At 39.0% G+C, this 23,662-nt stretch overlaps 1 protein-coding gene across 4 annotated transcripts in view; it reads left to right on the top strand.

Annotated features, from left to right (window-relative positions):
• Nucleotides 1-426: 426 nt before the first annotated feature.
• PNISR (PNN interacting serine and arginine rich protein) overlaps nucleotides 427-23,662 on the top strand; it is a 33,500-nt gene continuing 10,264 nt past the window's right edge. For 3 of the 4 annotated variants that reach the window (XR_007132298.1, XM_047761441.1, XM_047761431.1), the window contains exons 1-8: nucleotides 427-553; nucleotides 9,397-9,477; nucleotides 11,404-11,522; nucleotides 13,458-13,646; nucleotides 15,522-15,745; nucleotides 17,175-17,346; nucleotides 20,449-20,639; nucleotides 22,519-22,656. Coding sequence is in view for 3 of the 4 variants with exons in the window: in XM_047761441.1 (XP_047617397.1) it covers nucleotides 11,435-11,522; nucleotides 13,458-13,646; nucleotides 15,522-15,745; nucleotides 17,175-17,346; nucleotides 20,449-20,639; nucleotides 22,519-22,656 (1,002 nt within the window). In the remaining variant the exon portion in view is untranslated. Of the gene's footprint in view, nucleotides 554-9,396; nucleotides 9,478-11,403; nucleotides 11,523-13,457; nucleotides 13,647-13,874; nucleotides 14,177-15,521; nucleotides 15,746-17,174; nucleotides 17,347-20,448; nucleotides 20,640-22,518; nucleotides 22,657-23,662 lie in introns of those variants that run through there. The other variant, XM_047761451.1, reaches the window with a different exon arrangement.

Genomic DNA, 23,662 nt, shown 5'->3' with positions numbered 1-23,662 from the left:
AGTGCGGCTGAAGGCTCACGGAGCAACCTACAAGTTCATTTGATCCTGGGGTCCCTCCGTACTCTGAAAGTAGCGCCGGGAACTCAGTCCCCTTTCCGCAAGCGAACATACCTCTCCTTTAAGGAGGATCGCGTTGCTAAAATAAAAATTTTTGTTGTTAGAGAATTTTGAGCGCGCTCTCTACAGAACACTTAAAATCTTGGCTTTCAGCCCACTGTAAAGATTCAAATGGGTGGGGCATGTCGGTGGCTACATTAAAAAGTAACGTAGGGGAGTGTCCAGACACTTGTACGGCATTGACTAGATAGTGGAAGTGGTTTTGCCCACAACAAAAATGGCGCCGAAACACGTTAACCGGATACGGTCACGTGCTTAAAGACCAGCCTGGGGGACAGTATGGCTTCAAATGGCAAACGGATGTTATTACTATTTACTTCCGGGTGAAACCAATCGGGCGCCATCTTGTCTTGTTCGTGAAGAAGTAGAAGCATCGAAAGGGTTGGAGAGGTATTACGCGAACGGTGGCAACAACAGTGTTCCGGAACCAGAGTGGGTAAGTGGTGGAGAACAGTTTCGCGTGGGTATTTGCAGAGCCATTACAACCTTCTTTGTTTCTGTGGCGAAGGTAGCATAACTTAAACACGTAGGCTGCGTACGCTGCCTGGCGAGACCGCTGGAACCTCATCTCCCTTAAAGCGGTGGCATCCGCCTGACTTGGTGAATCACGGTGGTGCTCCTGGTGAAAAGGAAGTGTTCTCATGAAAAAGAATGGCCACGACTTCTCCCCCTTTAACTACGAGAGTTTCCTTTCAGATGAGAAGGGAGTGATTGTTGGGCTCCTGACCGGCCGTTAAGCACTGCGCGTGCGCATTGGGAACCCCCTTTGGGGAAGGGGTGCAGTGGGCGGAGGAGGCGAGTGCTGGGACCTGGACCTTCAGGGTTGTGAAGCTCCGACTACGCAGGCGCAGTCAGGGGCAACTAGATCCTTTTAACTACAGTTAGGTTCCTTAGTTGGTATTAGCCTTGTGTTTTTAAAGTGATAGACACTATGTATGTGTTAAGCTTAAGGAAAGAAAGAGGTACTATCCAGCATTTCAGTTTTAGTATCCTGTTGTGGGTATTATTGTCATTCAGACAACGTGGGTATTTGACAAACTGATTGTTGGTGGTTAATTCATAGAACAGTAAACTTGTAACTTCTGGTTTGAGTGCAGCAAGGCAAATGCAACAAAACCCAGAACATTAAAGATTCACCTGTGGAACTGTTTTGTACGATGCTGTGGGGCTGTAGGTAAAGTAACAGTAAATCAGTTTTTTGGTGGGGTTTTTTTTTTCTTTTTTTTTAGACCCGCACCGGAAGCACATGGAGGTTCCCAGGCTACAGCTGCCGGCCTACGCCAGAGCCACAGCTACATCAGATCCGCGAAGAGTCTGCAACCTACACCACACATCACTGTAATGTTGGATCTGTAACCCACTGAGTGAGGCCAGGGGTCAAATGGCAACCTCATGATTCCTAGTCCGATTCCTTTCCGCTGCACCACGACAGGAACTCCGTAAATCAGTTTAAGATGCTCTTGAGACTCTGTTTAAAAATTATTAATTAATAGACTGTTTTAGAACAGTTTCTGTTTACAGAAAAATTGAGCAGATAGTACAGTGTTCCTATATAAACTCCCCGCTCGCTCTACACAGTTTCTCATTAACATACATTAGTATTGTACGTTTGTTGAAATAAATCGACTAATATTGGCACATTATTATCATTTAAAGTCCATAGTTTATTCACATTTCCTAAGTTTAAACCTAATGTCCTTTTCATGTGCCAAAATCCTATGTAGAATATCATATGATATTTAATTGTCATGTGTCCTTAGTCTTCTCTTGGGTGTGATGGTTTTTTTGGCTTTCCTTCTTTTCAATGACTGTTAGATGCTGAAAAATTCATATAGCGAAGTCCTGACTTCAGTGCCTCAAAATATGATTGTATTTGGAGATAGGGTCTTTAAAGAAAGAAATGAGATATTAGGCTAGGCCTTAATGCCTTATAGTGGTGTCCTTGTTAAGAGAGCAGGACACAGAGGGAAGACCATGTAAAGACATAGATAGGAGACAGCTGTGGGCAAGCCAAGGAGAGAGGCCCCAGAATTAAACCAACCCTCCTTACATTTTGATCTTGGATGTCTAGCCTCCAGAATTTTGTGGAAATAAATTGTTGTTGTTTAGGCTACCCAGCTTGTGATACTTTGTTATGGCAGCCCTAGCAAAGTAATACAGTGCCTTTGACAATTTTGAGAGGGTACTAGCTAGATACATTGTAGAATGGCCTGCTATTGGGATTTGTCTGATGTTTTTCTCATGATAAGATTGGTTTTAGGGGCTTAGGGAAGGAAGATCACACAAGTGCATTTTCATCATATTCTATCAAAGCTACATACCATGAACATGACTTACGTTGATATTGGCCTTGATCATATGCTTGAGGTGGCATTTGTCACATTTCTCCACTTGTAAAGGTACTGTCCCCTACCCACTCCTTTCCATGCTGTACTCTTTGGAAAGGAAGTCCCTTTGCACAGTCCACACTTAAGGAGTAGAGAATTAAGCTCTGCCTCCTTTAGAGTGGAGTGTCTACATAATTTATTTGGAATTCTTCTGCTTGGAAGATTTGTCTCTTTCCTCTCATTTATCTTAGTCATTTATGTACTTATGTATATCAAGAACTCCTAGATATTTATGCCATAGTTTGTGTTATAATCCAATACTATATTTTGTTGCCCAAATTGTTCCAGCTTTGGATGTTGGTAGCTCTTTCTGTTACCTGCTGTGCTCCTTTGAAATGTACCCATCTCCTCCTCTCACTGTTTGTTTTTTTTTTTTGAGCGTCTTCTTACTTCCTGACACTACAAGATGCTGCAGGCTCATTTGTATATTTCTTGCCCCAGTGCTAAGAATCAGCTCTTACTCTAACATCCCTGATTCCTTTTATTGAAGAATGGTATTAGACCCAAGATAAGTGTTTTTGTCACTATTGGGGGGTTGTTTTCTTTAGACTCTCTATGTTCTCTTGTTTCTTCCAAATTTATTTTTCAAGTATCACTTTTTTGGGGAATCTATAACCAAAGTATTCAGTTCTGCAGTATTTTTTGATTACTGCTCTTGAACTGCAAACTGCAAAATATTTCAGTGTGAACTAAAATGCATATCACACCAAGAAGCAAAAAAAGGTTATTTTAACCACATTTCTAATGATTACAAGATTAACTTTGTTATTGCTATTTCCACCTAATCAGAATTGATTCAAGTGAGTTCATTTTAACTTTGACATGTTACCTGTAGTATAAGACTGAAATGGCAGGGGAGAAGAGAATTGTTGCATTTTGTGGTTTCTAAACTTTATGTTTAAGGTGAGATTTCATTACATGCACCAGAGGATGAATATGTTTCTATATTTCTTTGATTTTGTAATTGATACCCAAGGGCTTTAAAACAAAACTACATTTCCATTCTCACTTATCTGTCACACAGTCCATGAGATAACTTTTGCAAATATTAATGATTGTCATTATTTATTTATTTATTTTGTCTTTTTTTAGGGCTGCACCCATGGCATATGGAGGTTCCCAGGCTAGGAGTCAAATTGGAGCTGTAGCTGCCGGCCTATGCCACAGCCACAACAATGCCAGGTCTGAGCCACGTCTATAACCTACACCACAGCACACAGCAATTGAGCTGGATTAGCTGCATCCATGAGGATGCAGGTTCGATCCCTGGCCTTGCTCAGTGGGTTAAGTCAAGCTGGATCCTTAAACCACTGGGCAAGTCCAGGGGTCAAACCTGCATCCTCATGAATGCTAGTCAGATTCATTTCTGCTTAGCCACAATGGGAACTCCAGTGATTGTCATTTAAATAAGTAATTTTAAGAACCTCAAAGCAATTAATGTTCTAATATAGGCTCATCTAAGAAATAGATAATAATATAATTTCTGGTTGTATTACTTTCCTAAGGTTACTGTATCAAAGTACCACAAGCCTGGTGGCTTTAAAACAACAGAAATTTGTTCTTTCACAGTTCTCTAGGCTATAAGTATGACTGAAATAAAGGTTTTAGCAGGGTCTCCTCCCTTCCCCTCCCCTCCCTTCTCTCCTCCCTTCTCCCCTCTCTAGGGGAAGATCCTTCCTTGCCTCTTTCTAGTTTCTGGTGGTTCCCAGCAATTGTTGGCTTTCCCTGGCTGTACTTTAGTCTGCTTCTGCTGTCACATGGCATTCTTCCTATAAATGTCTGTGTTTCTTCTAAGGACACCAGTCATACTGGATTAGGACCCACTTTATTCCAGAATGACCTGATCTTAACTTGAATATGTCTGCCAAGACCCTATTTCCAAATAAGGTCACATTCACATACACATTCTGTGTATCTTGTAGTTCAATCCATAACACTGATCATATTTGTACACTAGATTTTTATAGCTATGTGTGATAACATGCATGCTCTGATGTAAACCATGGTTGTTGATCTCTGTGTTCTTCCCAAATCCTAATTGTTTCCAAGGAAATAGCAGTTTTCCCTATAAAGGGAGAAAGTCTTGCAGCCTGGCTCATTAATAATCACATTTCTCCAATTGAGAAATTAAGCTTAAAGATCTTTAAGGCTAAAAGAAGAATGAGTAAGTTGGGATTTTTGATGTTACAAAGTTAGATTAGCAGCACTAGAATGTCATCTTCATTGTTGAATATTTAATATATTTGATAGTAAATTTCAGTGAGTAAAATGTTTTACCACTTAATGTGGGCAAAACACTTTGGAAAATTCAAATAACTATATTTCCTCTGCCCTCAAGAAGATACTTTTTTTTCTTTTTTTGGCTGCCCTGCAGCATATGGAGTTCCCAGTTCAGTGATCAGATCCAAGTTAAGCTACAGCTGTGGCAATGCCAGATCCTTAACCTACTGTGCTGGGCCAGGGGTTGAACCTGTGTCCCAGTGCTCCCAAGATGCCACCAATCCCAGTGTACCACAGTGGGAACTCCGAGAGGATTCATTCTTGTTTGAGCCAAGACAGAATATATGAAAATTTTCATGATCCGCTTCTTTTGATTCTTTGTATCTTTAAAATTTTTTTTTCTTTTTTTTTAAGTAAAGCTTTTAAGGTCTATTAAAGAGAGACACTTATAAGATACAAAATACTATATATAAAATAGATAAACAACAAGGTCCTACTGTATAGCACAGGATTTTTTCCCTTTTATGGTTGCATCTGGGCATATGGAAGTTCCTGTGCTAGGGATTGAATCAAAGCTGCGGCTGCAAGCTTGTGCCACAGCTACCACAATACCAGATCTAAGCCACATCTTTGACCTGTGCTGCACCTTGCAGCAATGCTGGATCCCTAGCCCACTGAGCGAGGCCAGGGATTGTACCCACATCTTCATGGAGGCTGTAGCAGATTAAGAATCTGACTGTAGCAGTTTGGGTTGCTGTGGAGGCACAGATTCGATCCCTGGCCTGGGAACCTCCAGGTGGCATGAGTGTGGCCATAACATTTTTTAAAAATATGATAGATGTATTGATTTATTTATTTTTAGTTTCTTATGCTTCTGCCTATACCTGCAGCATGCAGAAGTTCCTGAGCCAGGGATTGAACCCAAGCCACGGTACTGACAACGCCAGATCCTTAACCCACTAGGCCACCAGGGAACTCCTGTACCAGGCTAATTTATTTTATTTTTTCTTGTCTTTTTATGGGCCACACCCATGGCCTTTGGAAGTTCCCAGGCTAGGGGTTGAATCAGAGATGTAGCTGCCAGCCCATGCTGTAGCCACAGCAACACCAGATCCAAGCTGCTTCTGTGACCTCTACCACAGCTCATGGCAATGCCAGATCCTTAACCCAGTGAGTGAGGCCAGGGATCCAGCCCGAGTTCTCATGGATCCTAGTTGGGTTTGTTATCACCGAGTCACAATGGGAACTCCCAGGTTTATTTTTTAAGATACACATTCATAATTAAATAATTCAAATACAGAAAGGTATCAAATAAAAAATGTAAAATTCACTGATCTGTTTTTCCTCTCTACAGCTTACCAGTTTTAAGAATTTTTTTTTGTAATTTAAGGATTTTCTGTATTAAATTGCATTCTTATTAAAAAGAACCGTGTCATCACATTTTCACTTAATGCAATTTTTACATCAGTACATCAGCGTATAAAGTCTACCTTATTCATCTTATTTTATTTTATTTTTTATCTTTTCTACCTTATTCATTTTATTTCTTATTTGTTTATTTTAGCTTTTTAGGGCTGTACTCACAGCATATGGAGGTTCCCAGTCTAGGGGTTGTATTGGAGCTACAGCTGCCAGCCTACACCATAGGAACAGCAATGCCAGATCCATGCTGTGTCTGTGACCTACACCACAGCTCACGGCTCCCTCCTTAACCCACTGAGGGAGGCCAGGAATCGAACCCACAACTATATGGTTCCTAGTCGGATTTGTTTCTGCTGAGCCACGATGGGAATTCCGTACCTTATTCATTTTAATGAATGCGAGTCTAGTGCATGGTTCACTCTTATCTGCACTTTGGTCACTAAAAGCAGATGTTCACTGTTAGAAACATGCTGCAGGTTTTTGAGTTAAAGTTCTCTGCTAAATTGTCTTCCAAAAAGACTAGGCATTTAGTATCTTACCTGCCCCCTTGTTCAGTATTCACCCTCTGTAGGCAGATAAAGTTTCTCAGCTGTGGATTTAGTTGAAACATTTTATTAAATAGCTTCTGGAGTTCCCGTCGTGGCGCAGTGGTTAACGAATCCGACTAGGAACCATGAGGTTGCGGGTTTGGTCCCTGCCCTTGCTCAGTGGGTTAAGGATCCGGCGTTGCCGTGAGCTGTGGTGTAGGTTGCAGACGCTGTGGCTCTGGCGTAGGCCGGTGGCTACAGCTCCGATTCAACCCCTAGCCTGGGAACCTCCATATGCCGAGGGAGTGGCCCAAGAAATAGCAACAACAACAACAACAACAATAACAACAACAACAAAAAGACAAAAAAAAAATAGCTTCTAACTTCTTCCTTCCTTGACTTTACTGTCATCTTTGCTGTGTTTTTATTCTGCTCTACTTGTCACAATTTCACATAAGATGTTTGCAGCCTAAGTCTGTCAAACACTGTATTTGAATAGTAACTTCTTTAAAACTTTAAGGTGGAAAAAAGCTTTGGAAAACATAGTAAAAGTAGAAGTGGTTGATTTTAACAAACAGAAAAATGATTATAAGTAACACAAATCACTCTTGAAAATATGTAAGTAAAATGTCTTTGGGCATAGGAAAGCTTGGAAGTTTTGGTTTGGTTTTTTTTTTTTTCTCTGGTTTTTTTTTTTTTTTTCTTCTTCTTCTTTTTACAGCTGCACCTGTGTGGTATGGAAGTTCCTAGGCCAGGAGTCAAATTGGAGCTGCAGCTGTGGCCTACGCCATAGCCATGGCAACACTGCCTCTGAGCCACATCCTGCCACTTGTGCTGCAGCTGGCAGCAAAGCTGGATCCTAAACCCGCTGAGTGAGGCCAGGGATTGAACCTGCATCCTCACAGAGACACCACTGGGTCCTTAACCTCCCGAGTTGGCAATGGGAATTTTTTGTTTTAATAATAGCTTCAACCTATGATATTTTAAGAAGTAGGGACAGGAAGATTTTTTTCCCAAGGATAAAAGGAAATCTAGCTAAGTCTTAGATTGCTTTACAAGAAGAAAATGGAAATGAGTAGAAATAGATTGGTCTGATTCCCACCTCCACCCCCCCCCCCCCCCCCCCACGCCCTAGTTGTAAACTATAGTGCTATCAAAAAAAAATACTGAGAAAGTCTTGGTGATGCTATCAATAACTACTTATTCAAGCTTTCTGTTTCCAAGTTTTTGTATTTTCCATTTAATCCTCACAATAACCATATGAGGTAGACATTTATTACATCTACCATTTTACAGATGAGTTCCCTGGTGGTTGAGGGTGTTAAGGATCCAGCATTGTCAATACTGTGGCTCCGGTCACTGCTATGGCATGGGTTTGATCCCTTGTCCAGTAGCTTCACATGCTGTGGGCATAGCTTAAAAAAAACAAACAAAAAATAACCTCAAACAAAAGAAATAAAAACCTGACAATTGAAAAGGTTGGCCATGACAACTATTAAACATAAGTAAGTAGAAGAAACTTTGTTTAGAGTGATTTCTTTCTTTCTTTTCTTTTTTTTTTGGTCTTTTTGCCATTTCTAGGGCTCCTCCCTCGGCATATGGAGGTTTCCAGGCTAGGGGTTTAATTGGAGCTGTAGCCGCTGGCCAACACCACAGCCACAGCAACGAGGGATCTGAGCCGCGTCTGCGACCTACACCACAGCTTGAGGCAACGCCGGATCCTTAACCCACTGAGCAAGGCCAGGGATTGAACCCGCAGCCTCATGGTTCCTAGTTGGATTCGCTAACCACTGAGCCACGATGGGAACTCCTGTTTAGAGTGATTTCTAGAAAAATAAATTTATGTATTGGAATTGATGATAAGGAGTGAACACATACTGTTTTCATCATTTGAGTGGTTTTACTATGTGCACATCTATTTGAAACTCCAGTAGGCGGTTATGGAGCTAGTTTTAATGCCTACATTGTATGAGTTTGCAACCCACAACAGAAAAATCTATGCATTGAATTCCAATATGTTTTAGAGCTTTGGAAAACACAGCAAGCTGAGCTTACCCTAGCGTTTTGGTTTTCATGTGTATAGGTCAGCAGCTTTCTTATTATTAACCTTTAAAAAGTAAGAAGCTACAGACCATTTGTTCATTTGTTGTTTAGTGACTGCTATGTCACCTGCTTTAGACAGCAAGAAGCTGTCCTGTGTATTTAGAAGATAAGAAGAATACATTTGTCTCTCAGCTTTAAAAAGGTATTGATCTAATGGGAAGAAAGTGAAACCATTTGAGGGATAAATTATTCTCACCTTGCTGACGTTAAATTTTTAAACTTGGAATTCCATAGAAAAATCTGAATGTATTACCTTATTTGTACCATTTAACTTCATATCAGATGGATGAGATCTTTTAAAATGTTTGTTGTTCCTTTTTTTTTTTCTCAGTATTTGTGACAGTCTCTAAATTTCTTGACATTGCTTTGTATTGTTAGCATTGTTCAAGTAAATAAAAAAGATATTTTGGAAGAAAAATGTTTTAAAAGCTTTACTTCCTTTCTGATGTACCTGTTTCTCTTCAATTTATAATGATAGAATGAATGAAAGTATAATGAAGAAAAAGGTTCCATATTAGTTTGCAGATGGTCACACTTTCATGTTGCATCTCTAGAATTTATTTTGATTAATTATAATACCTCTTCATAATGTAAATGCAAATGTATACTTTTTTTTTCAGGGTCTAAGTAATCTTGCTGCTATGCTTCCAAGCTGTAGTTCTGAATCAACCTAAATTTTAAAGAGAAGACGAACCTCTGAGGTCAGTCAAAATAGCAGTTGGTATTTATTTCTTCTGGGTGTTCCTCTTTATTTGTTAGCTTTTAAGTAAACTTGTAAATGAAGTTACCTTTCAAGGGTGCCAATGAGTCATTGGATTTTAAAGGGCTTTAGAGGTATAGTTGAAAAAGCAGAGAAGGGAAAAAGAAGAGCAAAGAAAATCTAAAGAGAGATAAGAAAAAGTAGTATATTTAGCTTAGAATTGATACCTAGTCCATTTGTTGGCCTTAAGTATAGTACTATTTAGTGCCTATTTTGCCATGTTCTAATAATACCATTATAATAGAATATATTAATACACCTAGAAGGCAAGTGCACTTGACTCCTAAGTAAATCAAGATTATAGCAAAGGAATGCATCTTCTCTAATTCACAGTGTTCTTCAACTGAGAGGTCAGGATCTGTCATTGATAGAACTATGTAACATTCTGAGAATGTCACCAACATTGTAGATGCAAGCTACACTGCACTGTAACAGCCAATTATCCTGTTTAAGTTGGTACCGATCACTTTCTTATTATCTGGCTTTCCTTCTTTTTGTGATCATGCAATATTAAGATGTAGTTTTATTTTTAGAATAGAGGAAAGGGTCAATCTAAAAGGATTCATTTAGTAGACATTTCTTTAATGTCTGCTATGTGCAAAGCCCTGGGGTACAAGATGAAGAAACATACCCTGCTTACTATGTGTGTTATTGGTTCTTGAATAGGGTTGTATAAAGTACAAAGATAATATGACTTGTAGGCATTTAAAACTTTTTATAATGAAAGTTTTCAAACTAGTTTATAGATAAGTAGACCAGTGTGATGAACCCCACTGCCCCCATACCCATCACCTAGATTTACTAGATAGTAATAGATATTAACATATGTTCTTTTCCCCTTACTCTTCCATGCTAATTGTATGTTAAGAAACCTGATCTCGTAGACTGTCACCTTCTGAATTTGTCTGATTGTTTCTTTTGGTACTATTTGGCCAATACCTTTGTCCCCTATAATTCCTTTACACTGGAAGTAAGAGCCAAAAGTTTGATTGAATTCAGGTAAATATTTTTGGTGAAAATATTCATTGTGATTCAGGGGTTATAATGTATCTAGTGAGTAGAGATCTAATAATCTCTAGGGGAGATATTTCGGCAGCCTTTGAATTTGTGGTTTCCCATCAGCTTTTCTTCTAAGATTGCTTGAATTAGTTTTTACTAAATTTGACTGTAAGACAGTTTTCTACCTTCTGCATTCATTAACTGTAATTTAAAAGAAGTTTTCCTTCATTAGCTAGTGCTGTTTGCTTATTCTCCAGCGAATCTTGGTTGGGGGAGATTACATCACCTTTTTTTCTTATAGTCTTCAAAATAATTACATTTCCAGAAATTTATTGGGAAAAAATAGATTTTTTTTCCCTCCTTTTAAGCTAAACTGACTAGAGCTATGTTTGCCCCTTAACTTTTCTTCCCCCCCCCCCCCCGGCCCCCTTTTTAGGGCTGCACCCACAGCATATGAAGTTCCCAGACTAGGGGTAAAATTGGAGCTGCACCTGTTGGCCTGTGCCACAGCCACAGCAACTTGGGATCTAAGCTGAGTGTGTGATGTATACCACAGCTCATGGCAATGTCAGATCCTTAACCCACTGAGCAAGGTCAGGGATCGAACCCTCATCCTCCTGGATACTAGTCAGGCTTGTTACGAGTGAGCCATAATGGGAGCTCCTGCCCCTAAACTCTTAACACCAGCATTAACATGAAATTTTCTGCTCTTACATGCCAATCAAAAAATTCCAGTTTCCTCTGGCAACCTTTTGACCAGAATTTTAGAGCTCTGATCACATAAATGTATCATCATATAATAATGTGTGAGCTTTTAAAATTAAAGAACTCTCATTTTCATTTTTAAATTATGTTTATTTTGTTGAAGACTGAAAATCAAATATATTTTAAAAGTCAAGATGTGGGATCAAGGAGGACAGCCTTGGCAGCAATGGCCCTTGAACCAACAACAATGGATGCAGTCATTCCAGCACCAGCAGGATCCAAGTAAGGAAGCAAGTTGAATTTAGGGGGTAAGGGAGTGGAGGTATATAGAAATGAGTGGGAGATAGGCACTGGGATCAAAGGAGATAGAATTGGGATTGGTTTATTTGATCATTTTATGGTCAGATTTTAACTTTATCTCATAAATAATCTTGCCTAGCACACGTATTAGGGAATGGACTTCCCTTTAGAAGATTCCTGCAGATAGAAAACTTCTTAGAGGTTTTATGTTTTTAGAACTGATTTAATTCTTATTTTCTAAATAGGAAAGTCTTTCTTAAATCAGTTGCTTATAAGTTAATCATACTTCTGCAGTTAATTCTGAATCTTAGGATTCTATGTAGATCACAGTGAAGGATGGTATGCTGTATCATTTAAAATTTTTCCTTTAATATGGAATATTTCAAGCATATACAGATGTAGAAGAGAGTATAGGGTGCCCCATTTTTACTTAACTTTCATAGTTGTTGATTCATAGCCAATTTCATTAAATTGATATGACCCTGTCCACTTCCCTGCTTTCTTACTAGGTTAATCCTATCCCCTTCCTTCCTTCCTTCCCTTCCTCCCTCCCTTTTTAGGGCCTCACTCTCTGCATATGGACTTTCCCAGGCTAGGGGTCCAATTGGAGCTGTAGCCGCTGGCCTTGGCCTCAGCCATGGCAGTACCAGATCCTTAACCCACTAGGTGAGGCCAGGGATTGAACCTGTGTCCTTATGATTACTAGTCAGATTTGTTTCCACTGAGCCACGACAGGAACTCCCCCTATTTCTTGTTTTTCAATAGCTACATAGCATTCTGTGATAGGACTATATTGTTATAAATCCACTTTTTGCTTTTTACGGCCACACCTGTGGCATATGGAAGTCCTAGGCTAGGGGTCAATCCATGGCCATAGAAGTGCTGGATCCGAGCCTCGTCTGCGACCTACACCACAGCTTATAGCAATGCTAGATCTTTAACCCAGTAAGAAAGGCCAGGGATCGAACCCACATCATCATGGGTACTAGTTGGGTTTGTTGCCACTGAGCCACAACGGGAACTCCAGTGATAAATCCACTTTTAGATGACTGATTGCCTGTGACTTTTTACTTTTGAAATCATTACCATAATTTTGTATATGTATCATTATTACTTCTCCAGTTATTTTCTCAGGGAAACAAAAATCCAAGAACTAAGTTTGGTAGATCACAGTTGCACACTTAAAAGTTGTAGATATATACATTGCTAAGTTTAACTTTATTTTTGTCAAAACTTATGAGAATATACCTATTTAATTTGCTAAACTGGGATGTGAAAAACTATATCTTAGTCTACTGTTGTCTTTATTAAAACTGTTGGATCTTAAATTGTTAAGTGTAGATATTTGAGGAAAGGAGGTTCTTTAAGATAGGGGAGACAAAGAATTTTGAGTAAAGAATGGCTAAGATGTTGTCATTGTCGAAATAAGGAGATGTATTTTGACTAGAGAAAGGAGTCAGAGATGCTGAAGAAGAGTGACTGAGAAAACAGAACAGCTCTCTGTACTCATCTGAGGCTTATAGGATCCACTGTAGACCTGAATGGGACCTGTTTGAGAAAAAGTTTAATCATTTGTATTTATGGTGGTTTAAGAAAAGCATAGGAATTTTTAAAAACTCAATAAAGTAAGGTGCAGTGTACAAGTTTTCTTAGGAGTTAATGTTAGAAATTGGTTAAAAGTGTTTTTGTGGAATCCTGTTTTGAATGTCTTAAGTATTTAATATTACTTGGTAGCCTGAACATGGGTTAATTTCTAAGTGGTTGTTTTTGTTTGTTTGTTTGTTTTTTAGCTATAATGTTCTGTAATATTTTAAATCTCTAGTAAGTAATAAATGAAATGCTTGTTTTACATAGAGGCACTATTCTTTTAGCTCCTATATTCTGAATGCCAAATTCTGCTTCATTAAATTACTTTAGGCCAGATTGACTGGGCTGCATTGGCTCAAGCTTGGATTGCCCAAAGAGAAGCTTCAGGACAGCAAAACATGGTAGAACAACCACCAGGAATGATGCCAAATGGACAAGATATGTCTACAATGGAATCTGGTCCAAATAATCATGGAAATTTTCAAGGGGATTCAAACTTTAACAGAATGTGGCAACCAGGTTTGTTGTTTATGTTTTCCAAATTTTAGGACCATTTTAGAAATAAAATGATTAAATGAAATTGTTTAATTTGCTTAGTTTTATGACTTCTTGAAATTAATGGTTCTCAAAGACTAGGTGGTTTCATTTAGATTTGGCCTTGAAATTTTGTGGTTTAAATGATTCTATACTCATTCTGCTAGCATAATGGCACTCAGTTTGATTCTTTTCTTGGTTCTTCATTCCTAGGCTGACAGGGGCTGGGAACACTGGAAACCTCACTTGGCATCTAGGGAAGAGAGCATTCTATGTCTCTCTGTTGCAACCTCTGGCCTTTTCAGAAGCAGTACTGGCAGAGCAAAACATGTCCAGTCTCTAATTAAAGAAAAATTGTGTCACTGTGTGACAAATTAGTCTGTCAAATACACTCTGCCCCCACCATCCACCCATCCTTCTCTTCCTTTTTTTCCAGATAGTCAAGATCTTCCATAAGTTTTTATCTGTTTGTTTATTTTTGTTTGATTGCTTTTTAGGGCTGCACCTGCAGCATATGGAAGTTCCCAGGCCAGGGGTGGAAGTAGAGCTACAGCTGCCAGCCTGTGCCACAGCCACAGCAACATGGGATCCAAGATGCATCTGCAACCTACGCCACAGCTCATGCCAAGGCTGGATACTTAACCCACTGAGCAAGGCCAGGGATCAAACCTGAATCCTCATGGATACTAGTCAGGTTCCTTTCTGCTGAGCCATGCCGGAACTCCCTGTTTGTTTACTTTTTTCTTTTTTTGTCTTTTTGCCTTTTCTAGGGCCACTTCCCTTGGCATATGGAGGTTCCCACGTTAGGGGTTGAATCGAGAGGTAGCCACCGGCCTACACCACAGCCACAGCACCATGGGATCCGAGCCGCGTCTGTGACCTACACCACAGCTCACGGCAACGCCAGATCCTTAACCCACTGAGCAAGGGCAGGGATCGAACCCGCAACCTCATGGTTCCTAGTCAGATTCGTTAACCACTGTGCCACGACAGGAACGTCTCTACTTTTTTTACCTCACAGTATGATTTAGGTTCTTTGTTGCTAGTTTAGTTTTCTATGACGTGTTATTATTTTTAATAGTCACTTCAGATTATTTATAGTTGACTCTTACATTTGAGTATGATAATGGTGAATCATATTTCCTTTTCCCTATTAGTATATATTGTTTCTCAATGTTAGAATGGAAAACTCAGGAAGTAATCCTCTAATATCACTTTGAAAAGGATAATGAATATTCTCTGATACTGGGAGATAGTTCATTTCTAGTTTTCTTGAGTCTATGCCAAATTTTCCCACATTTGAAAATGTTTTTGTTTCTAAGTTCAAGTTTATTGATGATTGACCTCAGCATCACCACTTTGCCGACTTTGCTGCCTTTCTTTGTGTCCCAGGCAAATGATTTACCTCTGTGTGCCTCAATTTCCCCTCCTGAAATTGGGAAAATAATACCTGATTTCTCCCTACCTCACAGGGATGTTGTGAGGATAAATGTGTTCATGAAAGACAGAAATTATATAAAATCACAAGGTATTATTTTTATGGTGTTGTTACAGAACAGAAATAGAAAAACCCAACAAAAAATTTCTTTGGATTTTGTTGTGTTTATTAAAAATAATTTGGGGCATTTGTTTTCAGTTTGTTTAGGATATGAAGTAGGGTGGAAGTTAGCTATTTGAATTATTTATTAGATTAATTCATTGCATATTTTTAAGATACACAAAAGGAATTTGACCAAGAAGTCATAGATTTTTTAATCTCTTTCTTTACTTGAAAAATCTAGCTTTCTTGAGATCTTAAAAATTTGTGTTGATTTTGTTATAACCCCCTGTTGAATGTTTTTATGCCTAAATCCTAAATAGAATGGGGAATGCATCAGCAACCCCCACACCCCCCTCCAGATCAGCCATGGATGCCACCAACACCAGGCCCAATGGACATTGTTCCTCCTTCCGAAGACAGCAACAGTCAGGACAGTGGGGAATTTGCCCCTGACAACAGGCATATATTTAACCAGAACAATCACAACTTTGGTGGACCACCCGATAATTTTGCAGTGGGGCCAGTGAACCAGTTTGACTATCAGGTGAAAGATATTTTGTTACTTTAATATTGTAGATGTGCACGTAATCCATTCTTTGGAAGTGTCTCATCAAGAGTACCTAAGATATGTGTTTCACGTTTCAGTCTTGTACAGATAAGCACATACTGTGTCTCAGAAAAGCTATTAATTTTTGAGTATTAAATCACTAGGTTTTTATGGTTTGCTTAGGAAAATGGTATAAAGGATTTTTAGAGAAAATTTTGAATAAAATGAAAAGTGTGTAAGTGCAATAGCTATATGATGTTTTGTTTTCTAATTTATAATTTCCAGATGGTATCTTTAAATATTAAATAAAGTTTAGAAAATGCACAGTAGTCGAATATATTATTTATCAATAATAGATTATGGTTAAAACATGAATAAAGTACATGAAGAAGGTAGATCATCTTTCTAAATGTAATTCCTTCTGCTATGTAGAGTTAAGACTTGTTCTAGTGTTGTCATTTTTTTTTCATTCTGACATGACATGTTGATGGAATTGTACATATAATTTCCTTTGTAGCATCTAATTCATTCCTAGGGACATAGAACTCTATGGAGAATAGTGTCGTTATGTGGGGCTTAATTTTTCTACTTACTCTGCAAGGGTCTACCCTTAAATTATAGTGATAGATGTCATTTTGAAAAAACTGCAAAACTGTTACCTTTAAACTGAGTTATTTAAAGTTTTGGAAAAAAAAAACCCATATGTTATTTCACTGATTGTATGGATAATGGGCATAAATGTAAACAGTATTCACTTTTAGATAGTAATCCTCTTATTCATACATATGCAAGTACTTTTGTATACATATGTTTGGTATACAGATATGATAGTTTTTGTTTTGACAAAATGTAGTAGCAGGAAGCTTATACTTACACCACATTTGCTTGGTAGATCCCTATGCTAATAAGACAAAGAGCTCTGTTGGCATCCAGCTTAGAAAAGCCTCTAAAAAGGGCAAAATTGCAAAAAAAAAAATTTAATATGATTAAGTAGCTTTTATCTTTGCCTAAATTAATGACAAGCTCATAAGTAGAAAGTTAGAATTGATTTAATTTTTTTCAATGTATATTCTAGTTACAGAAAAACTGACATATTTGATTTCTTGGTATTGGAAGGTTTAGTTTATAAATGAATTCAGGATGAAAAAGCTCATTTGTATGTTCTTTTCTATACTTCTTGAAAGTAGTGTATCAGCTGAATTTTATGTGGCTCTTTACATTTACATAGGCAGAAAAATCTTTATTTTTCTTAAGAAAAGTAAGCCTAGGTTCTTGGGGCTACAGAAATATCGGTGGATATTAGAATCATGGAATTCTTGGATTTGCTGCACACATGGATTTCTACTGTCCCAGTTCATAACACGCGTGTGTCCCAGAGAATATATTGTATTAATGTGAAGAAAAATAAACTGCAATACTCTTTCAGCATGGGGCTGCTTTTGGTCCACCGCAAGGTGGATTTCATCCTCCTTATTGGCAACCAGGACCTCCAGGACCTCCAGCACCTCCCCAGAATCGAAGAGAAAGGCCATCATCTTTCAGGGATCGGCAGCGTTCACCTATTGCACTTCCTGTGAAGCAGGAGCCTCCGCAAATTGGTAGTTATTTAAATTTAGTGAACTACAATTGACATAATTTCTTTCTCTTTTCTTTCTTTTTTTTTTCGTCTTTATTGGGCCACACCCACAGCATATGGAAGTTCCCAGGCTAGGGGTCGAATCAGAGCTACAGCTGCTGGCCTACACCACAGCCATAGCCATGCAAGTTTTGAGCCACGTCTGTGACCTTCACCACAGCTCATAGCAGTGCCAACCCTTAACCCACTGAACAAGTCCAGGGATTGATGACAGCTCAAATACGCTGGTTGGGTTCATTAGCACTGAACCATGACAGGAACTCCTGACAGGATTTCTTTTTTTTTTTTTTTTTCCCCTTGTTTTTTTCTAGGGCCACATCCACGGCATATGGGGGTTCCCAGGCTAGGGGTCTAATTGGAGCTGTAGCCGCCGGCCTACACCAGAGCCACAACAACACCAGATCCGAGCCAAGTCTGCAACCTACACCACAGCTCATGGCCACACCAGATCCTTACCCACTGAGCAAGGCCAGGGATCAAACCCGCAACCTCATGGTTCCTAGTCGGATTCGTTATCACTGCGCCACTATGGGAACTTCTGACACGATTTCTTGATCATATGAAAAGGATGTTTTATTTTCTTAAATCGTTCTAGGAGTTCTTATTTGGCGTCTTGGGAGCGCTTGGTTGCAGGTTCCATTCCTGGCTGAGCACAGTGGTTTAAGGATCTGGCATTGCAATAGCTGCAGCTTAGGTCGTGGCTGTGGCTCAGATCGGATCCCTGGGGCTGCCAAAAATGAAAAAAAAAATTGTTCTAATACTCTGTTATGTTAGGAATTGATACTCTAAAGTCCTAACATTCTATAATTATAAACTTTAAATTAAAAGATACTAGTCTAAAATATTAAAAGTTTGAATGATTTTCTTTAAAAAAATCTTTACTTTAAACTCCAGATTTTGTGAGGAAATGTAAATTCATCATACCCTTACATGTTGATATTTTCTTTGATGTTGACAGATGCATTATGCCAATATATGATGAGTTCCCTCTTTTAAAACCTTGTTGTTCTCTGTCTCTGAACTTTTTCCAGTCTCAGTTCATCTGATATACTGCTGCCAGATTTATTTTTCTGTTTCACTTTCTGTAATGTTTAATTTAAATTTTTTTTTTTTTTTTTTTTTTTTTTTGCTTTTTAGGGCCACATCTTCAACATGTGTAAGTTCCCAGGCTAGGGGTTAAATCGAAACTATGGCTGCCGGCCTACACCACAGCCACAGTAATGTGGGATCCAAGCTACATATGTGACCTACACCACAGCTCATAGCAATGCCGGATCCCTGACCCACTGAGTGAAGCCAGGGATCAAACCTGCTCTGCATCCTCATGGATACTTGTCAGATTTGTTTCTACTCTGCCACAGTGGGAACTCCAGAAAGTTTTAATTTTTAAGTAACATATTAGAAATCTATTGCCAGTGACAAGCTACATGTTTATGTTCCTTTTAATCTGGAAATCCAAATCTAGCAGTTAATGGGCCAGAGCATTTAAGTCTTTCCTTTTTTGTCACAAAGTAGACATTTTAGGAAGATTCTAATTTTTTTTTAAGAAATAATATTCAAATGAATTATTTTTTTTTGAGCATGTACAAGTCTATTTTTTAATTATAGTTGATTTACAGTGTTGTGCCAGTTTCTGCTCTACAACAAAGGGACTCAGTTATTCATGTATTACGTTCTTTTTATATTCTTTCCCATCATGGTCTCCCCCAGGAGATTGGCTAGTTCCCTGTGCTGTACAGTAGAACCTTGTTGTTTATTCATTCTAAATATAATAGTGGCATGTATTAATCCCATACTCCCAGTCCATTCCGCTTCCTCCCCACTCCTCAGATGAATTCTTTTTTTTTTTTTTTGGTGGAACATGGAGGTTCCTGGGCCAGGAGTTGAATCTGTCCTGAAGCTGTGACCTACACCACAGCTGTGGCAATGCCATATCCTTTAACCCACAGCACCAGGCTGGGGATTAAACGCACACTTCCACAGCGACCTGAGCCCCTTCAGTTGGAACTCCCCCAAGTGAATTCTTTCCCTTGTTTGTTTGTTTGTTTGTTTGTTTTTTTAGAGCCTTGGCATATGGAAGTTACTAGGCTAGGGGTCGAATTGGAGCTACAGCTGCTAGCCTACACTATAGCTGCAGCAACTTGGGATCTGAGCTGCACCTGTGACCTACACCGTAGCTCACAGCAACACTGGATCCTTAACCCACTGAGCAGGGCCAGGGATCGAACCCGCATCCTCATGGATCCTAGTTGGGTTCGTTAACCCCGAGCCATGAAGGCAACCCCATCCCCCAAATGAATTCTTAATGGAAAAATGGACTTGTGGTTTTGTTTAGCTCTGTTATGTTTTCATATTTTATGAAGCAGCAGAGTGTAAGAGTTGGCCCTGAATTAGCCCCAGTCACTACTTTTTTGTCCTAGTAACCTTGAACACATCACTTAATCTCTGTGAGCCTCAGTTTCCTCACTTAAAGGAGATGGCATAGCAGCAGTGCTCTTTTAGGGCTTTTGTATAATTAAGTGAGATAATGTGCTTTCATAATGCCCTGGCACATTGTAAGGATTAAGACAGCATTCACTGTTGCTATTGAAAGTGACGATTTTAAAGAAAAGTATTGTGTTTTAGGGGACTACTTTTGTAACTACAGTCATTTAAATGAGTATGTGACCAGAAACAAATAGACTTCTCTATCTCTTGCCATGTATCCACCCAATGAAACCTGTTAAAATGTCATGGGTTGGATAATCTGGTTTCTAAAATTGTTTTAAATTCTAGAAGTAATAATTAATAGGCAGTTTGATAACTCTTAAAAATGTTTGTTGTCTCTCAACCCAACTTGGGTAGAAAATATGAATGTACATGTTAGGTAATATCTATCTTTTTGAATTTCAGTGATTGCTATAAAATAGAAATTGATGATATTTACTAAGTTTGTACACTTTTTTTGTTCCACCCAGTAATATCTTGATACAGATAATAAGGAAATTTTAAAAGAATAAAGAACTCATGCATCTATGACTTTCACTTAACTGACTTAGGAATATTTTTTTCCCATGTGAAACAGATGCAGTAAAACGCAGGACTCTTCCAGCTTGGATTCGAGAAGGTCTTGAAAAAATGGAACGTGAAAAGCAGAAGAAATTGGAAAAAGAAAGAATGGAACAACAACGTTCACAATTGTCTAAAAAAGAAAAGAAGGCCACAGAAGATGCTGAAGGAGGAGATGGCCCTCGTTTACCTCAGAGAAGTAAATTTGTAAGTAGACTATCATGACATGAAACTCCATAAAGTATCTTATGTGAAAAGTTTATTGACTTTGTCTGACTTATTTCACTTAGTATGATAATCTGTAGGTCCATTCATGTTGCTGCAAGTAGCATTATTCTTGGCTGAGTAATAGTCACACACACTGTATATATATGCCCAGGAGTAGGATTGCTGATCATATGGTAACCAATTTTTAGTTCTTTAAGAGACCTCCATACTGTTTTTCCATATTGGTGGCACCAATTTACATTAACTGTTTAAAAATATGATACCACATGTATGTGGAATTTTTAAAAAATGATATAAATGAACTTATTTTAAAACAGGAACAGACTCATTGTTGTAGAAAACAAACGTATGGTTACCAAAGGGAAAAGGGGAGGAGAGGGATAAATTGGGAATTTGGGATTAACAGGTACATACTACTTGGAGTTCCCTTTGTATCTCAGTGGATTAAGAACCTGACTAATATCCATGAGGATGCAGGTTTATTCCCTGGCCTTGCTCGAGGGGTTAAGAATCTGGCATTGCCACAAGCTGCGGCATAGGTCATAGGTGCAGCTCAGATCCCGTGTTGCTGTGGCTGTGGTGTAGGCTGGCAGCTGTAGCTCCAATTCGACCCCTAGCCTGGGAACTTCCATATGCCAAGACCTTAAAAAACAAACAAAAAAATAAAAAGAAAAACAAAAGGCTACCACTGTTAAAATTTACCTTAAAAGGTTTTTTTTTTGTTACTATTTGGTGGTTATCTTCCCTCTCCTCCTAGATGCCTTTGGACTTGTGTTACATGTATTCTTTCTCTGGTTCACATAGTCTTTCCATTGTAGTATTTGCGTGGTTACCTGGTAGTAGGATTGTTAAAAGTGACTGTGAAATACTTTTTTGCCTAACCATACAGAGACAAACTGCTTGTATTTCCTCTGTCTGAAGTTAGACCTCATTTCTTAACCTATCTGTTCATTATGTAGCTGAAAAGAGACAAATTTCAGTACCAGCTGAGATCTTTTTAGACTTTTTTTTTTTTTTTTTTTGGTTTTTAGGGCTTGCACTCGCAGCATATGAAAGTTTCCAGGGTATAGGGATCAAGTCAGAGTTACAGCTGCTGGCCTATACCACAGCAGTGCTAGATCATGGCCGCGTCTGTGACCTACACCACAGCTCACGGCAACACCAGATCCTTAACCCACCGAGCAAGGCCAGGGATAGAACCTGCAATCTCATGGTTTCTAGTCGGATTTGTTTCTGCTGAGCCACGATGGAAACTCCAGAGTTTTATTTATAAGTCACATGATTTTAGGTAAATAGCTGAAATTTACAGCTATGAAAGTTACTGAATAATTGTGATCCATTTACCCAAAATTCTAGATACCACTCATTTTATGACCATCAAATATAATGGGTATTCATTAAATCAGTCTTTGGTCATGATGCGCTCCTAGTTATTCATAAAATAAGGTAAAATTTGACTCAGGAAAAAAATGAAAAATAATTAGTTGATTCTTTTAAGACATGTGGTCATCCTACGTTTCCTCTTAGGTAGCACTTTAAATTACCAAGTGAAATCTACAGCACAAAAAGGCAATTCAGAGAAAAATTTCTTTTTTGGTGGTGGGGGCAGGGTTGGTTGCATCTGCAGCATGTGAAAGTTCCTGGCCCAGGGATCTAACCCGCACCACAGCAGTGACCCAAGCTGCTGCAGTGACAATGCCAGATTCTTAACCCACTGTGCTACAGTAGAACTCTAGAAATTTCATTCTTATGTATCTGCTTCATAGACTAATTTGGGGTTTTAAAATAGAATATGTAAGAATTATTTTATATTGTAAACATGAATTTGAGCTACCCAAAAGTACTGTTACTCTTTTAGGATAGTGATGAGGAAGATGAAGACACTGAAAATGTTGAGGCTGCAAGCAGTGGAAAAGTCACCAGAAGTCCATCTCCAATTCCTCAAGAAGAGCAGAGTGAACCAGAGATGACTGAAGAAGAAAAGGAGTATCAAATGGTAGAATGTTAAATTTCTTACCTTAGAATTACATTTTTTTTAAAAAGATCTTTTTTTTTTTTTTGTCTTTTTGCTATTTCTTTGGGCTGCTCCCGCGGCATATGGAGGTTCCCAGGCTAGGGGTTGAATCGGAGCTTTAGCCACTGGCCTACGCCGGATCCAAGCAGCGTCTGCAACCTATACCACAGCTCATGGCAACGCCGGATCTTTAACCCACTGAGCAAGGGCAGGGACTGAACCCGAAACCTCATGGTTCCTAGTCGGATTCGTTAACCACTGCGCCACGACGGGAACTCCCATTTTACTTATTTATTTATTTATTTATTGTCTTTTTGCCTTTTCTAGGGCCGCTTCCCGCGGCATGTGGAGGTTCCCAGGCTAGGGGTCTAATCAGCTGTAGCTGCCAGCCTACGCTAGAGCCACAGCAAGGCGGGATCTGAGCCGCATCTGCGACCTACACCACAGCTCGTGGCAACTCCGGATTGTTAACCCACTGAGCAAGGGCAGGGATTGAACCTGCAACCTCATGGTTCCTAGTCGGATTCATTAACCACTGCACCATGACGGGAACTCCAGGATTAAATTTTTATTAATTGGGGTATAACTGACATATAATATTATATTACTTGGTTTATCTTCTTTAATTTAAAAAACTTATTGGTTGACTATCTTAAAACATTTACATTGAGAACTTATGAAATAGTTATAAAATGTATATCTGCTGGGCAATAATGTCTGCTAAATCCAAGTAACACTTAAAATACAAAATTACAGCTTATAAAGGAGGCATTAAGCACATTTCCATTTTTTGTTTGCTTCTGTTTTTTTAGGACTGCTCCCATGGTAGCATATGGAATTTCCCAGACTAAGGGTCAAATCGGAGCTGCAGCTGCTGGCCTACATTACAGCCACAGCAATGCCGGATCCGAGCCGAGTCTCTGACCCATACTGCAGCTCACAACAATGCTGAATCTTTAACCCACTAAGCAAGGTCAGGGATCGAACC

The sequence above is a fragment of the Phacochoerus africanus genome, chromosome 2 (assembly GCF_016906955.1).
Source record: "Phacochoerus africanus isolate WHEZ1 chromosome 2, ROS_Pafr_v1, whole genome shotgun sequence".
Lineage (NCBI taxonomy): Eukaryota > Metazoa > Chordata > Mammalia > Artiodactyla > Suidae > Phacochoerus > Phacochoerus africanus.
This window is presented reverse-complemented; position numbering and strand designations above follow the sequence as displayed.